Consider the following 17,805-nt stretch of genomic DNA (forward strand, 5'->3'; position numbering starts at 1 on the left):
CTTGGGAGGAACTATGGGAGGCCACAACTTGCACGCGGAAAGAGCGAAGCGACAAAGTTTTCTATGAAAATTGGGAGTGGACCCCGAGGACCCCAACCATGAAGTGTAGAGAGGATGTGATGATGCCATGTCGTATCATATGCCTTCCGCATGTCAAAAAAGACGGCGACCAGATGCTGCCGGCAGACAAAGGCCGTACGGATGGCAGACTCCACGCACACCAGATTACTAGTGGCAGAACGGCCCTTATGGAATCCACAATGAGACGGAGCCAGAAGGCCCCGAGACTCAAATAGCCAACTCAACCTCCGGCTCACCGTGTGTTTGAGCAGCTTGCAAAGAATGTTGGTGAGGCTAATGAGGTGGTAGCTGTCCACCTCCAGTGGGTTCTTGCCAGCTTTCAACATGGGGATTACAACGCTTTCCCGGCATTGCGACGGGAACTCACCCTCCACCCAGATACGGTTGAAAAGGTCTAGGAGGCACCGCTGGCAGTCCACCAAGAGGTGTTTGAGCATCTGACAGTGGATGCGATCTGGCTCGGGAGCCGTACCAGGGCAAGTGGCTAGGGCACTTTGGAATTCACACTCACTGAACGGAGCATTGTACGATTTAGGGTGGCGCGTGTGAAATGAAAGGCTCCGACGTTCCAACCGCTCTTTCAGGAAGCGGAAGGCCAGTGGATAATTCGCAGAAGTGGAACTCTGAGCAAAATGCTCCACTAAGCAGTTTGCAATTGTTTCAGTCAGTACAGACTGCTCCATTCAGTGAAAGTGCAGGTAAGCTGACGGGGGTCCAATAGCCATAGAGTTGCCTAATCTTGGCCCAGACCTGTGATGGAGAGGTACGGAGCCCAATGGTGGAGACATATCTTTTCCAGCATTCCTGCTTACATTGGTGAATGAGGCGGCGGGCTCACGCACGGAGCCGTTTAAAGGCGATGAGGGGTTCCAATGAGGGCTGTCGCTTGTGACGCTGGAGTGCCCGCCTGCGATCTTTAATCACCTCAGCCACTCCGGCGACCACCGAGGCACAGTCCTCTGCTGAGGGGACCCAGAAGTACAGGGAATGGCAGATTCTGCAGCAGTAATGATGCTGGTGATGACCGAGTGAACCACCGCATCAATGGCACCATTGGAAAGAGGCTCAATGGTGGCAATGGAGGTGAACAAGTCCCAGTCAGCCTTATTCATAGCCCATCTGCAGTGGCGCCTGGCAGAGTGATGCTGTGGCAGTGACAGAAAGATCGGAAAGTGGTCACTACCGCACAAGTTGTCATGCACACTCCAATGAACAGATGGTAATAGGCTAGGGCTGCAGATCGAAAGGTCGATGGCTGATTGCATGCCATGTGCCACACTGAAATATGTGAAGGCACCATTATTTAAAAGAGAAAGGTCGAGCTGTGCCAATACTTGCTCAACGATGCTGCCTCGGCCTGTAGCCACTGATCCACCCCACAGAGGGGTATGGGCGTTGAAGTCGCCCAGCAATAGAAAAGGTGGCGGCAATTGGGCTATCAGCGTAGCCAGGACATGCTACGGTACATCACTATCCGGTGGAAGATAGAGACTGCAGACAGTAACAGCCTGAGGTGTCCACACCCGAACAGCTACAGCCTCTAAAGGTGTTTGTAGAGGGACAGACTTGCTGTAAAGAGAGTGAAGGACGTAGATGCAGACGCCACCAGATACCCTCTCATAAGCTGCCCGGTTCTCATAATAACCCCGACAGCCACGGAGGGCGGGGATTCATATTGCCGGAAACCAAGTTTCCTGAAGAGCAATGCAGCGGAAAGGGTGATGGCGGAGAAGTTGTCGGAGCTCAGCAAGATGGTGGAAAAAACCGCTGCAGTTCCACTGGAGGACGACATTGTCCATGGCCGAGAAAGGCGTGAAGGGGCCGAGGAGGCAGATTACGCCGCTGGGTCAGCTGCTGCCACTGATTGAGTACCTGTGCGAGTGACATCCACTGTGTCTGAGAGTCCGGCGAGATCTAGGTCTTCAGCGGACGCCAGAATCTCTACCTCTCCCTCAGACGCAGAGCTTGCAGGTTGCGGTGGAGTGGGTGCCACCACGAGTTCCTTCATCTTAGGGGTCTTCTTCTTTGACTTTTCTCACTGTCCCTTCGGTTTCACTGGCTGGGAGGGCTTCGCTGATTCAGTCTCTGGGACAGAGGAGGATCGCTAAGCCCTACGATCAGCTGCTTGTGGGCACTTATGCCACTGCCGGACGTCATCCTTCCCACTTGTGGAAACCTGGGAAGGGAGGGTTCCAAGGGACCCCTTGTGAGTGAGAGGAGCTGAAGAAGTTGGACGCTTCTCCGGCGTAGAAGTGGGGACGGACGTTCCCAACGGGTGGGGGGTGTTACTCCCAACGTAGGTGGCACAGGAGCAACAGGGTGGGTAGTGTCCCCCACGGGCAAGGGGGCACGTGGAGTTGTACGGCTGGGTGAGCCGACTGGAATTCACTGAACTGATGGGGCTATCAAGGTTGTCATAGTGGCAGCATATGAGTAAGTCATTTGCACAGGATGGGAGGGAGGGGGGAGCTTCTGGCTACAAACTGAGAGAGCATTACACCCCCTACCTCATATGATAATTTGCAGCATCTTTTTACTAACAAGGGAACCTCCCCATCGCAGCCCCCTCAGATTTAGTTATAAGTTGGCACAGTGGATAGGCCTTGAAAAACTGAATACAGATCAATCGAGAAAACAGGAAGAAGTTGTGTGGAACTATGAAAAAAATAAGCAAAATATACAAACTGAGTAGTCCATGCGAAGATAGGCAACATCAAGGTTAATCTGAGCTCAGGAGCGCCGTGTTCCCGTGGTTAGCGTGAGCAGCTGCGGAATGAGAGGTTCTTGGTTCAAGTCTCCCCTCGAGTTAAAAGGTTTTCTTGATTTTCGCAGTTATGATCTGTCCATTTGTTCATTGACGAGACGAGACTGTAATAAGTTTAGTGTCTGTGTTTTGCGACCGCACCGCAAAACCATGCAATTAGTAGATGAAAGGACGTGCCTCTCCAATGGGAACCAAAAACATTTGGTCGCAAGGTCATAGGTCAACCGATTCCTCCACAGGAAAACACGTCTGATATATTCTATACGACACTGGTGACGGCATGTGCGTCACATGACAGGAATATGTTGTCGACCCACCTAACTTGTACACTTGGCGAATGGGTAAAAAGATTCTTCTACATTGCTCGATTTAGGTTTTCTTGTGGATGTGAAAATTACTCCCAAAAAAGTGATGAAAACATAAGAGTTTGTCACATAAACTGCAACAAATGAATCCAACAGTTTCACAGTAGCACACTTTTCCCTGTGCTCTGTCAAAACATATGTTTTCAATGTTTTCAAATTTTTCCGTGTGTAGACCGTCAAATCCTGCATATGTCCAAGCAAATCTGAACATGTCCTGGAATTTTGGAGAGCGAAGTTGATTATGTGTGAGTGCCTGAACTTTGATAATGGTTTGAAAATAAAAAATTAAACTTTTTGCTTGAAGGAAGACTTGAACCAAGGACCTCTCATTCTGCAGCTGCTCACGCTAACCACGGGACCATGGCGCTCTTGAGTTCAGTCTAGCCTTGATGTTACCTATTTTGCACATGGACTACTCAGTTTGTATATTTTGCTTATTTTCTCATAGTTTCACACAACTTCTTCCCGTTTTTTCGATTGATCTGTGTTCAGTTTTTCAAGGCCTATGCACTGTGGCAACTTATAACTAAATCTGAGGGGGGGGGGGGGGGGGGTGTGCGATGGGGAGGTTCCCTTGTAAGGAATTTCTTTGTTTTGACCGCAAATGTTCTCCAATTCACAAACACGCAATCAATAGATGGTAAAACAAGTGTACTTGACAGTGATAACTTTAATATGTACTGGAATTTGTAAAAAAATAAATAAATAAATAAATTTGCTCCATGAGTAACTGCTTTCAGATGGAAAGACTGTTTTCCAAGCCTTTGTGCAAAGTCTGATATTAATCAGGGTCCAAAATCTTCAGACTGCTTATCTGATAGGAACTGTAAATAATACATCCATTAAATTTCAGGAGTGCAGCCATATAGACTATTTCTTCTCTTTCTAATGTTTTGATTGTGTACCTCCTGGTCATCTTCAGAGTGAGCCGACTGAAGCTACAGCGCTTGTTCTGTCAACTACAATACTAAAATTTTATCTGCTTCTTTCACTTTTCCCAAATGTAAAGTTGACACGCGAGTTATCCACTAGCATCACCACGCCACATCGAGAATTATATGAACAGCCCCACATGCTCCATATTTTCTCTTGCATAAGTGTAGCAAATGAGGCCAAGTTGTGTAGCAAAGAGTAAATTAGGGCTGGTAGGAAATAGAAGATGGGGCTGTGACAATCACACGCATCACTTGGTGAAAGAGCTAAGGTCACCATCTTCTTCATGTAGATATAATATGCTTAAACATTTTTCCCAGTGTATATTTCTCTAGCAGATTTAATACTGAACAAAAAGAAACAGAGACAAAAGAAACTTATAAAAGCAAGACCAAGCAACACTACAATGCAAGCACAGCACAATATTTGATGGGGGAGGGAGGGGGGGGGGGGGGGGAGAACTTACAAAATTTGAGGAGACAAAACAAATTTTAGCGGACAAAACAAGTTTTTTTGGGGAGGGGTGGAGGCATTATGATTGCAAGGTGAACCAAAATATCTATGGGGAGCAACAAAAATATTGGAGGGTAGAGTACAGAATATACAAGGAGTGGGGTTGGGGTGAAGAGCAGGCGCACACAATCTTGGGAGGAGGGGAAAGTATGAATAATACTGGGGAGTGGGTTGGTGTACCAATATACTGGGGGAGGGGGTAGCTGCACAACAGAAAAAGGAAAGAGTAATCATGGCAGAAAATGGGAGGGCAGAGGATTTTTTATTTTTTTAAAATTTCTTTTATTTTTTTTGGGGGGGGGGGGGGAGGGGGGCAGTTTGGCACATGAGGCATGAGATACAGGAGGATGGAGAATGACAGATATATGGAGGAGGGGGGGGGGGGGGAGGAGCAGAGAGCAGAGAGACAGGGAGGGGGCCAGACACAGATCCTCCAGAACTGAATGTATGTGTTAAATAATTTTCACTGCATTCAGGAACAGAGGGGAATTTACCAATACAATATTTGTGAATATGCCAACTGTTTATCTAATTCTTTTCTGATGATCAACTTTTGTTTTTAAAAGTATTTGCAAAAGTTAACAACTTTTGATGTGTTTCACAGTTTTTCATGTTGATGTCTCCTCCTCATGTAAAAAGGAGGACATCATGTTATGTACTATACAAAATTTGATGTTAACCATGGGAAATATATCAAACAAAGTCACAAGGAAGGCAACAATTAATTCTTTTTCCTCAATAAATCATTATTACAGTAGTCATTAGCCTGTAGTTAATACATTCACTCCTAATGAAGAAAGGCAAGTTAGAGTTTAAAAACCTATCAACATAAATGGATTAGATATGGAGCTTTGTGTGAGATTTAATAGCAACATGGGAAGAAAGTAGCTATGGTACTGTTAAAGGATTCATAATGGGATTTGTACAATGTGCTTTAGGGGAACTACAGAAAACCTATATCCATATGGTGCGGTAGAGATTGGAACCCTGCTCTTACTGAGTACAAGTTAAATGTATCATACTATTTTATGCCACTTAATTACTAACCTTTTTAAATACTTTCAAAACATGCAATTAATTTTTCCAAGGACAGATATTTTATTTACAGATGATATATTTCTAAGTTCTGTTTCAAAATTGTACTTGGCAGAACTATTAACATAGCTTCAAGAGAAAAAGGTTAGATATGTACATTTTGGCAACCGCTATTTCAGTTTATCAACAAAAAGAAAAAGTATTTTTCTGAGTACAGTCACACTATTATATTAAAATTTTCTGTAAAATAAGAATCGGATAAATAATTACCTGAATAGAGGCACTATGGTTGGGCATCCCTGAAGAAATGGATATCAGTACTGAAATTACAAAGAAATCCTGCCTTTAAATTGTTGCACTACACAATAACCTATGAAATAGTTAAGAAAATATGAACTGAATGACATTTCTGGAAAAAGAATCACTTTAAAATAACTTATACCTGCAATTACAGTGTTGATACACTCATACAGCAGAGACATTGCAGATGTACTGAAACAAAAAGACAAGTTTAAATCAGATATAAAACTGAATAAAACAGCAACAACAAATTTCAGTCATAAAAAGCAAAATAATAAAATTATTTTTCTGTAGGAGGCTGGGTGCACCAGAAGGTACAACACTTCCCTCAGTGTGATCTGAAGGATGTGAAAAAAAACAACCAGTGCAGATTACGGACAAATTAAAACCTATCTGTGAAATATGAATTTTCACTATAGTATTAAGCTAATCTATATCTTTAATTACAATTAAACTATCATATAACAAACAGAGAAGCATGTCTGCCTGCTGGTGACTGCCAATTATTCCACTAAATGACAGATTTTGAGCTCCTGATCACAATGGCAAATACTGTAGTCTTTTTAAGTTTATCTCTCTTGCTCCAATTTGAAGAATATTAATTTGAAATTGTTTATTTATAATTTATTTTTCCAACAGTATTTTCTCAATTGTTCCAGTTTCTTCTCATCTTGAGATTTTAAATTTTCAGTGAAATTAACATTATTGATATATGAATAAAAATATTTTTGTGAGTAACTCTTTGAATATTCTGGATGTAATCATAAGAAGGATGCAGTTTCAAATCACTAAATCTAGATGGTAGTATTCATATTAATACGAATAATACAAAAATATATGTCTGGTGTATACTAATGAAACATACTTACCACTTTGGTATCAAAATAATCAACCTAAAAAAATACTCAGTGAATATATATCAAATGTTTGAGACAAAAGAAGTTTTGTAGGGCTTGTCAAATTTAGTTCTTGAGGCACTATATGTGCTAGACTCATCAAATCAGTTGTATAAAAATGGCAATTTTGAAATAATGCCCCTTATGGATAAATTTCTGTGTATGCCCATGCAGAGAAGCATGTTAACAATAAAAAAAAAATTTTTTTACTCAGAATTTTACTTTATGAGCAACAGAAGTTAAGAGCCAGAAAATGAAAACAGAAGTGATAAAAACTGTTCCACAATAATAAAACTAATGGAAAGTGATTGCTTCACATTTTCATAAACTGTACAAACTACATGAATTACAATACTCCAGAAACTGATGCTACTAATTAACAAACCAACATTATACAGCAAAGAACAGGGCCTGATATAGTCTATATATGTACAAATAATGGTAAAGCTGGAGGAAGTATGTGGTGTGGTAATGACAAGAGCAACAAATAGCTGTCCACAGAAGGTGCACAGAGACAAATATGATACAGATTTGTGCATGAAGAACAAATTCTAACTTCATACTTATATTGCAGCTGTGCCCTGCTTTTCATTAGCAAATAAACTGTCTGAATCTTAATAACTATGGATTGGTAATTAAAAAGTCAGCATTTTTTTAATGAAAGAGAATTTTTCTATTGTTTTATCTGTATGTCAACATATTTTCCTGTTAACTTCTGTGCTTGCTGCCCAATCTTTTTTCTAATTTATTTAATCTTTCTCACACCAATGGCCAACTGGGTGAGACATGTTAATTCTCCAGTTCCAATCCTACCCAGTGATCAACAATATTTCCAAAGCCAAACTCTTTGTCATACAGTACAAGAGCCTCATTATGGTACCATTGTGTGTGGCATTCTTCCAGCATATATTTTCACAAATTCCACATAGCAATGATGAAATTAATTATATTAAGACACTACAGTTACTAAAGTATGTCGGCAGATATGACATTTCCATCAAAGTCCACTCATCTCAGTGATGAAGTTGAGAAATTTCTCAAAGCGAGTGGCGAGTCAAGCTGTGAAATAAATGATATAGAATAAGAGAAATTTGACACTGGCTCAAGTGGTGGTTATTCCTCTTAAAATAAAGATTTAAGTGATGAATAAGATAAATTAGAGGCTGGTCATTGTAGAAAGCTGCCTAATGCATTGAGTGTGTCATTATAGTCAAATATAATTTCTGTTCAAAATAATAACAATTTATATCAAAACATACTTTTTCCACACAAAAGTAGTACTGCTTTTCTAGCTATTTCTTAGAGGCAAACGTCTGAAGATCATTACAGACAAAACAAACATGTTGCATCTAAAATTACTTATCATTTGTTACAAAAGTATTATGTATGGAATTACTGGAAAAAATGTGACTGTACATTAATTGGAAACTTTTGTGGGAGTGGGGAGTGCTTCTCAACATGGATGGTGTAATGTGCTGCGAATACATAGAAAGAAAGAAGATCCTTTATCATTTAGCTACAATATAGCAGGTCAGAAACTGCAAGCAGTTAATTCCATAAATTATCTGAGAGTAGGCATTAGGAGTGATTTAAAATGGAATGACCATGTAAAATTAATTGGGGGTAAAGCAGATGGCAGACAGATTCATTGGAAGAATCCTAAGGAAATGTAGTCCAAAAACAAAGTAAGTACGTTACAGTACACTTGTTTGCCCACTGCTTGAATACTGCTCACCAGTGTGGGATCCGTACCAGGTAGGGCTGATAGAAGAGATAGAGAAGATCCAACGGAGAGCAGCGCGCTTCGTTACAGGATCATTTCGTAATCGTGAAAGCGTTACGGAGATGACAGATAAACTCTAGTGGAAGACTCAAAGAGATGCTCAGTAGCTCGGTACGGGCTTTTGTTGAAGTTTCAAGAACATACCTTCACTGAAGAATCAAGCAGTATATTGCTATCTCCTACGTATACCTCCTGAAGAGACCATGAGGATAAAATCAGAGAGATTAGAGCCCGCACAGAGGCATATCGACAATCTTTCTTTCCACCAACAATACGAGACAGGAATAGAAGGGAGAACCGATACAGGTACTCAAGGTACCCTCTGCCACACACCATCAGGTGGCTTGTGGAGTATGGATGTAGATGTATGTCAATTGAATATATACTTCATCTACCTTTCAAATTCATGACTTCACTACACTCCATTTTATTTGATTGCATTTTCGTATGATATGTTGGTCCAAAATTTTCAAGTTTTTACATGTAAGCCTTCTATCTGAGACCCACAAATGTCCTTGAAGTTGTTTGTGCTATGTTCAAAATATTCATCAACAAGGTTAGAAGCTTTTTTGCCATTTTTCATATTTGAGAGCTTAATTTGACTTTAAAAAAAAGGAAGAAGAAGAAGAAGAAGAAGAACAAGAACAAGAAGAAAGAAAGAAAGAAATCAAACGTCCACCTTCTGCAAAATATTCTCCTATTTAATTCTTATTGTTATTATTATTTACCCATACAATTCCAGGCACTTAAGTGTCATTTTTATGGTTATTGTCATTTCTGTAAAACACTATATAGAATTTTGGTTGGTTTCCTATTTTAGGCCTAAAACTATAAAACGCGCATCTATTTTATCATGACAGCTCACCTGATGCCGCATTAATGTGTGTGTTGGGTTGTTCAGGGTGGCCTGATGTTATGCATTTTATGACGTGACAGCACATCATCTGCAAAGTAGCTGGGAAAAGTATGTTTCTTTGCTAAAAAAATAATGATTTTTCAGACTACACTGAAGTGGAGGAGAAAACTTTTTGTCTGGTTGCTGCAAGTGTCTGTGATAAATATTTTTGAATTGTCAAAAAAAGGTCAAGAGAACAAGAGAGTTACAAAGTATTCACATCTCCAGTATAGGGAAAAACAAAATGAGAAACTTTTCGGTAAGTTCTGATGCAACACACTAAGAAGGAAAGGTTGTGTATCATTTCTACTCACTAAAGAAAGCTTAAATATGGGTAACAATGCTCTGTTTCTAATTTCCTGGACAAGCAGGGAAATGATTGTGTTGTCTGCAGTGATTGGAAGAGAACAGGTGGACACTGCAGAAGACTATACTATCCTTTCACACAGACCTATGAGTGGTTGTATGTGTTCAGCCCACTCTGACCAATATCTGTGAATTGCGGACACAGGTCAGGCAGCCCTGGATCAGGAAGGCTTCCAAAAGTCTTCCTTACAAAGATTATCACAGAGGTGAAAGAGCTTGTTACAAACTATTATACTCTATTGAAGATTAATTTAAAATCAACAGCTATGAAGGAATTATAGGATGAGGCTTAAGTGGGAAGCATGGAATGCATTCATCTGATCTCACAACCACCAGTTGTTGCCACACCCTCATCCCCACACTTAAACACTTCCCTCTTGCCCTGTGCTATATTTTATTTATTTTCATTTCCTAAGGTTGATGTAATTAATATTTTATTTGTTATTATTATGTTATGCTGTGTATTGGGTAATAATGAATGAGGCGAGAAGCAAGTTCATAAAAAAATTATGAGTGGAGTTGAATACTACTCTCTTGGCCGGGGTTTGCTGTAAGAAGTCAGTCTCAAGAAACAGTTTGGGCATTACATGATTGCTTTGAGAAGGAAAACATTAAAAGTTCCTCCCATCTGTTAACAAAGCATGGCAATGAAATGTTCAAGAAACAAGAAGAAGGTGGAAAACCATAATTTCTAAGAACTCTGGGGGGAAAAACATTGTTGCAACACAGATTAATTTGTTGAGGATGTGAGTGTCATCTGTTTGTGTTTATTATTGCAGAAAGAAACATCCAACACTGAAAATTGCTGGCCGCCCTTAAGGAAGCAGTTCCTTTTCCAGGCAGTGCACATTGTTATTTAGAGTTCAGCACAACTTGCGCTTTCACAATAATTTCTGTGGGCATACACTGTTGATGGAAAAAGAATACATACCTGTATGGCAATGCCTACTTTTAAGACCGATCCCCAAGGAGAACATGGATGAGGTTCTCCATCTGGGCTGGAGAAGCAACACAATTAAAGATAATGCCTTAGTGATTAAAATTCTTCTGGGTATTATGTCGCATCATTGTTAAAAACTAACAACAATAATAAACTAAAACTGACATTTTGGCCGAACTGCAACGGCCTTCCCTGAGGAATTGCAATTACAATTCGGCCGAAATGTCGGTTTTAGTTTATTATTGTTGTTGGTTTTTAGCAATGATGCGGCATAATATCCAGAAGAATTTTAATCACAATGACACCGCCCGCGGAAGCCTACGTTCTTATAAAGATAATGCTTGTTGCCAATGAAGGCAAGACTTATTCTTTGCATGCAGAACCTTGAAAAACTTTCTCCCAAACTAATTTTTAAATGAACCAGGAAAGGAGATTACCTTGAAGAAATGAATCATAATATTTTCAATAAGCAACTTGAAGGCTCACTAATAACAAATGTGGAAAAACTGTCAACAATTGTTCTTGGTAATGCTCCTTACCACTTATAGGTTACAATATGCTCATGATTTCAAAGTAAGCAATAATTGAAGAAAGTATGTGCGGAACTAACATCCCTTCAGAAACAACCAGATATGAAACCCCAGATATGAAATTTATGATTGGACACATGTGTGTGTGCGCATCAGAGATGATAAAATTTTATTAAGTATTGAAATATCAATCTTTAAATAAATCACCTGAGTGGTATCGATGTTTACAATGTATCATAGGTAAAATATTGATTATTTTTTATAAGTCAAAGCAACAATTTTTATTTGGAAAAAAAGTATTGTTAGTTTTGCAAAAGGAATCTCTTATTATTTACATTTTTTTAATGATAGATCTGTCATCACACATCTCCTCAAGAATTTAATTTTTTGGTCAGAATTCTAACATTTTCATTGCTGTTACAGCAGAGGAAGTTTAGAGCTGGTAAATATAGCTCTCAGAGGGAAAAACAGTTCTTCTGAACTGCAAATAGTATTTGGAAACCACCAACATTGACAATTTTTAAGTTCTTAGTATCTAAGTTTTTGCTCAAAGAAGTAACACAGAAAAGTAGTGTCACTTTAAATACTAAAACAGTATCAATTCAGGAATCCTGGCTCCAAAAACAAAGGCACAGTGAGTAAATATGTTTATGTTTTGGTGACATACCATAACATTTTTAAAGTTTCTCCTTTGAAAATTCAGTTTCTCTGCTATATGGTGAGTAGCAACTATCCTTTTCATAATATTACATTATTTCATCCTGGATTTTCCACTTTCTGATTTTGTTTGATTAAGTTTGACAAAATATGGTAACTTACATTCAATCCCAGTAATAGTATACACACAGATACATCGGTAAATGTATCGATATTGTGAATATATCAATACTGTTTCTACCAAATATTGCTATTTCCAGAGTATTGATATAATGCCTTGATTGATAGTGGCCATACAGTCATTAGGCTGCCACTTCATCATTGCCATTTCAACCCAATATAACTGGTGTGAGCTCACATTAAAGTTAACACTGACAATAATAATAATAAATTTACTATGTTAGCTGTCTAATCATTCACCATTGAAGTTGTCAGAACAGTCATCTCTGGATACTTGAATAAAGCTATCAATCATATGTAGCACATCACATAAAATTCACAACAGAATGAAACTACTTTGGAAAATTTAGTCTAGAAAATGATCATTTCATTAAATAACAAGTGTGACAGTGACACTTCAAGCCATTGTGATAGCGATGAGAATCTTGTCAGTGGAGTCCTTTCTGTTGGCATCACAGAAATGCAGATCAGGGAAATTCAGTTGAACATCTGGACTGCACAGTTTACAACAGTAAGCAGCTGCCTAGCAATGTTATATTTCTCAAATTTCAACATTTTAGTAAACAGGCCGTTATCAGCAACTGAGTCTGATCGAGGCTCATCTCACGAATTCAGTCTTTGCAACACGAAATACATATCTCTCACTGAATGAGATTTTCACTCTACAGTGGAGTATGTGCTGATATGAAACTTCCTGGCAGATTAAAACTGTGTGCCGGACCGAGACTCGAACTCGGGACCTTTGCCTTTTGCGGGCAAGTGCTCTACCATCTGAGCTACCCAAGCACGACTCATGACCCGTTCTGCAAGGTTTGCAGAAGAGCTTCTGTGAAGTTTGGAAGGTAGGAGACAAGGTACTGGCAGAATTGAAGCTGTGAGGATGGGTCGTGAGTCATGCTTGGGTAGCTCAGATGGTAGAGCACCTGCCTGTGAAAGGCATAGGTCCCGAATTTGAGTCTCGGTACGGCACACAGTTTTAATCTGCCAGGAAGTTTCATATCTCTCACTGTTTGCAGTATAGCTGCTACAATACTAAGGTAGTGTTTTTTGTATTGCAGTTTTACTTTCTACCATTTCATGTAGTCTTATTTAAGTTTTCTCACTTAAACAAAACTCGTCTAGCTTGAAGGGGGAAACCACATGGCACTATGGTTGGCCCGCTAGAGGCGCTGCCGTAGATCAAACGAATAGCAACTTCGTTTTTTTAAATAGGAACCCCCATTTTTTATTACATATTCGTGTAGTACATAAAGAAATACGAATCTTTTAGTTGGACCACTTTTTTCGCTTTGTGATAGATGGCGCTGTAATAGTCACAAACGTACAAGTACATGGTATCACGTAACATTCCGCCAGTGCGGAAGGTATTTGCATCGTGATACATTACCCGTGTTAAAATGGACCTGTTAAAATGGACCGTTTACCAATTGCGGAAAATGCCAATATCATGTTGATGTATGACTATTGAGATCAAAATGCCCAACGTGTGTTTGCTATGTATGCTGCTCGGTATCCCGGACGACATCATCCAAGTGTCTGCACCGTTTGCCGGATTTAAGGAAACAGGAAGTGATCAACCGCATGTGAAACATCAGCCACGACCTGCAACAAATGATGATGCCCAAGTAGGTGTTTTAGCTGCTGTCGTGGCTAATCCGCACATCAATAACAGACAAATTGCGCGAGAATCGGGAATTTCAAAAACGTTGGTGTTGAGAATGCTACATCAACATCGATTGCACCCATACCATATTTCTATGCACCAGGAATTGCATGGCAACGACTTTGAACATTGTGTACAGTTCTGCCACTCGGCACAAGAGAAATTACGGGACAATGACAGATTTTTGCGCGCGTTCTATTTAGCGACGAAGTGTCATTCACCAACAGCGGTAACGTAAACTGGCATAATATGCACTATTGGGCAATGGAAAATCCATGCTGGATGGGACAAGTGGAACATCAGCGACCTTGGCGGGTTAATGTATGGTGCAGCACTGTGGGAGGAAGGATAATTGGCCCCCATTTTATCGAAGGCAATCTAAATGGTGCAATGTAGGCCGATTTCCTACATAATGTTCTACCGATGTTACTACAAGATGTTTCACTGTATGACAGAATGGCGATGTACTTCCAACATGATAGATGTCCGGTATATAGCTCGCATGCGGTTGAAGTGGTACTGAATAGCATATTTCATGACAGGTGGATTGGTCATAGAAAGTACCATTCCACGGCCCGCACGTTCACTGGATCTGACATCCCCAGATTTCTTTCTGTGGGGAAAGTTGAAGGATATTTGCTATCGTGATCCACCGACAACACCTGACAACATGCGTCAGCGCACTGTCAATGCATGTGCGAACATTACGGAAGGCGAACTATTCACTGTTGAGAGGAATGTTTTTACACGTTTTGCAAATGCATTGAGGTTGATGGACATCATTTTGAGCATTTATTGCATTAATATGGTATTTACAGGTAATCATGCTGTAACAGCATGCATTCTCAGAAATGATAAGCTCACAAAGGTACATGTATAACATTGGAACAACCGAAATAAAATGTTCAAACGTACCTACATTCCGTATTTTAATTAAAAAAACTTACCTGTTACCAACTGTTCATCTAAAATTGTGAGCCATATGTTTGAGACTATTACAGCGCCATCTATCACTAAGCGAAAAAAGTGGTCCAACTAAAACATTCATATTTCTTTATGTATTACACGAATATGTAATAAAGAAATGAAGTTGATATCTGTTTGACCTATGGCAGCACCATCTAGCGGGCCAACCGTAGCGCCATCTGGCTTCCCCCTTCAAGGAGACAAGTTTTGTTCTTTGTAGTTTTTCCGTTTGACACTTATTTCATGAGATATTTAGCCCGGTCACGATCAATGGACCACCCTGTATACATAGTAGCAATTTGGTCACCCCATTAGCTAACAATTGCTGACAGTCCTGTAAGAATTCCATAAAAACATTTCTTGAAACGTGAGGAAACTCATTAGATTAGGACAAAATTATAGAATCTGTTTTCTTCGACTTTTGCTTCAACTCCCTGCCAAATTTTTCAGCGATAATAGATGCCCACTTTGCACTTCAGCATGAAAATCAGAATGATCATCTCTAAACACTCCTAAGCATTTTATTACCATTCCATTGCTCATATTGTTATCTCCATAAACTTCATTAAATTCTCAAATAATTTTGAGTGTTTTCACCAAGGAAGGAATAGCAGCAGAAACCACAATGGCAGGTATTGGGACTGCTATAATAAGAACAAAATGGGTCCTGACAGATGACTGAAATATTTTCCACATCTTTAGTATCTCAATAATAGAGAGTTTTATATGATGAAGCGACAGAAAGCAAAATATCCCTGTTACATTACACAACAACCAAGAGGAAGAAATTGGCTGAGAAGAGAGACTTATGAACTACAACCTAGATTATCCACATTTGAACATCATTTTCAAGGTAACTTTCACTACTTGAAACAAGATCAATACAACCTGCTGATGCCAAGTTTGTTCAGACACAGCGAAAGAAGAGTACATGGCAGTGCAGAAAAAGCAACATTCGGCTTTGCATTCCACTGTACTTCCAGGATTACCTCACCAAAATTAATTATACTTAAACTATACAACACATTCTCACTTTTTTGTTTTAAGCATATTTGTACTTTTTGAAAATGTAGACAAAATAATAATTGAACTGAGAGAGAGAGAGAGAGAGAGAGAGAGAGAGAGAGAGAGAGAGAGAGAGAGCAGACAAATTATGCGTTTCTTGTACTACTTATCTTGTCTACTTGAACAGTATATACTGAAATAAACTTATATTCTTATAACACACTGATGATTCCCCTTTGTTTTTATCAAATTTAAATATACTGCAGTTTACTTATAAAGCAAAAACAACTGCAACATTTCACAGCCAAGTACACAGGATGTATCTACTCTGTGTCGGCAATTGCTGCTCAAACATCGTTTCCATATAGGCGTACACCATAATTACTCTACCACGCAAACATTTGGTGTTACAGTTACACTCGTCTGGTACGAGACATTCCCCGGGGAGGGGGGAAGGGTGGGGGGGGGGGGCATCCACTGGAAGTGGAACCGCACAATAACTCTGGGGTTCGGTGTGGGGCGTTGGCGGTGGGGTGGACTGCTGTGGCCTGTTGGGGGTTGTGAACCACTGTGGGCTACGGCACGACGAAGTCTCTCCATCGTTTCTAGGTCCCCAGTTTAATACATACATACATGGAAGGCAGTGTTCATAATTACAAAGTGTCGTTCAGTAGTTTAGCAGATACATATCAGATCACAAATCAAAATGTTTGGGGCTCAATCCCTAATCAACCTGTATGCAGAAACTGGGTGACTCGGGGCTTTATTTGACGTCTTTCTCGATGGCAACTGAGGACCGAATTTTGCCACCATTACTGACATGTATTTTTGTCCCAGACAACAGGTAATGCTCCGAATACGTACATAAATTGTACAACCCATGCCAAGAGCACTGACCTGTACATTTTTGCACCACATCACTCACAAACAAATGTTAAAAGTTAACTGCTGTCGCTCATTTCTGCCACTCAGCACTGTCAGTAACATGCAGTTGTGTGGAGAGAGCTCACACAGAAAAAAAGATTGACAGTCCGTAATAATTTTAATGCACTTGTATTGCTACACTGTTCACATAAAAATGTAAAACAAAACACAACCCACACACAGTCCTTGTAGCATCCACACAAACTTGCACCTTGCATTGTACCATCCTCCTACGCACTTTTTTTCCATCCACAGTCACAACCCCTACAGGTACTATTGGGAGCTCTTGGCTCACTATGTGAGAAAGCTACAAAGCAGCTTGCATTCCCTCCCTCAAACCCTTTCCCTAATTTAGTCAAAATTTTAGGAAACATACACAGCTCCAGTTTCCCCAGGTGGACCATTGCTCAGTATATTATTTTTTCATATTATGAAGTTGTGCATGAACTGAGAGAGTTATATAGAGTAGTGAATGATCTGTAATCATCTCCTGAAAGAAACAGCAAGAAGGTTGAATGGGGGAAAAAATCAGCTGCAAATGCCTGAAGTAACAATCAGGCAAAAGCATGATGCATGAATTATCATGTAACTATGACAACGGACAAGATCATATCCAAAAGCAGGGTCATCAGTGAAGTACAAGTCAGCAATGAAAGCATTCTTATTACAGAGACAAACTTATAGACAGAAAAAGAACCGCCTCCTGTATGCGGAGTGCAGCTACTTCAGAATACAGGGGAGGGGGAAATGGAGAACCTTACATGACCTGCTGTTTCACTTTTCACTGGAGCCGACTAGGACATCCTAGATCTGTATCTTGGCCATAGTCATCTGTATGGAACTGCTGGAGACTCTTCATATTCAGGTTGTGTTGTCAGTTGTCACATCCTCTTCACTATGACAAATATAAAAAATAAGCTGATGTGTACATAGTTCCGCATATTCTGCGCGTAGACAACTTTCCCACTACAGCGCGCCCTGCTAAGCACAACAGCGCAGACGCAGCGCT

General features: G+C 40.1%; 1 protein-coding gene across 1 annotated transcript in view; it reads right to left on the reverse strand.

Annotated features, from left to right (window-relative positions):
• Positions 1–17,805, reverse strand: part of LOC126471106 (AP-3 complex subunit delta-1) — a 258,217-nt gene that overhangs the window by 140,748 nt on the left and 99,664 nt on the right. Inside the window, exons 9-10 of the mRNA XM_050099184.1 lie at positions 6,134–6,183; positions 5,962–6,011 (exon numbers count right to left, since the gene is read on the reverse strand). Coding sequence (XP_049955141.1) covers positions 5,962–6,011; positions 6,134–6,183 — 100 coding nt within the window. The remainder of the gene's footprint in view (positions 1–5,961; positions 6,012–6,133; positions 6,184–17,805) is intronic.

This window comes from Schistocerca serialis, chromosome 3 (assembly GCF_023864345.2).
Source record: "Schistocerca serialis cubense isolate TAMUIC-IGC-003099 chromosome 3, iqSchSeri2.2, whole genome shotgun sequence".
NCBI classification, from domain to species: Eukaryota; Metazoa; Arthropoda; class Insecta; order Orthoptera; family Acrididae; genus Schistocerca; species Schistocerca serialis.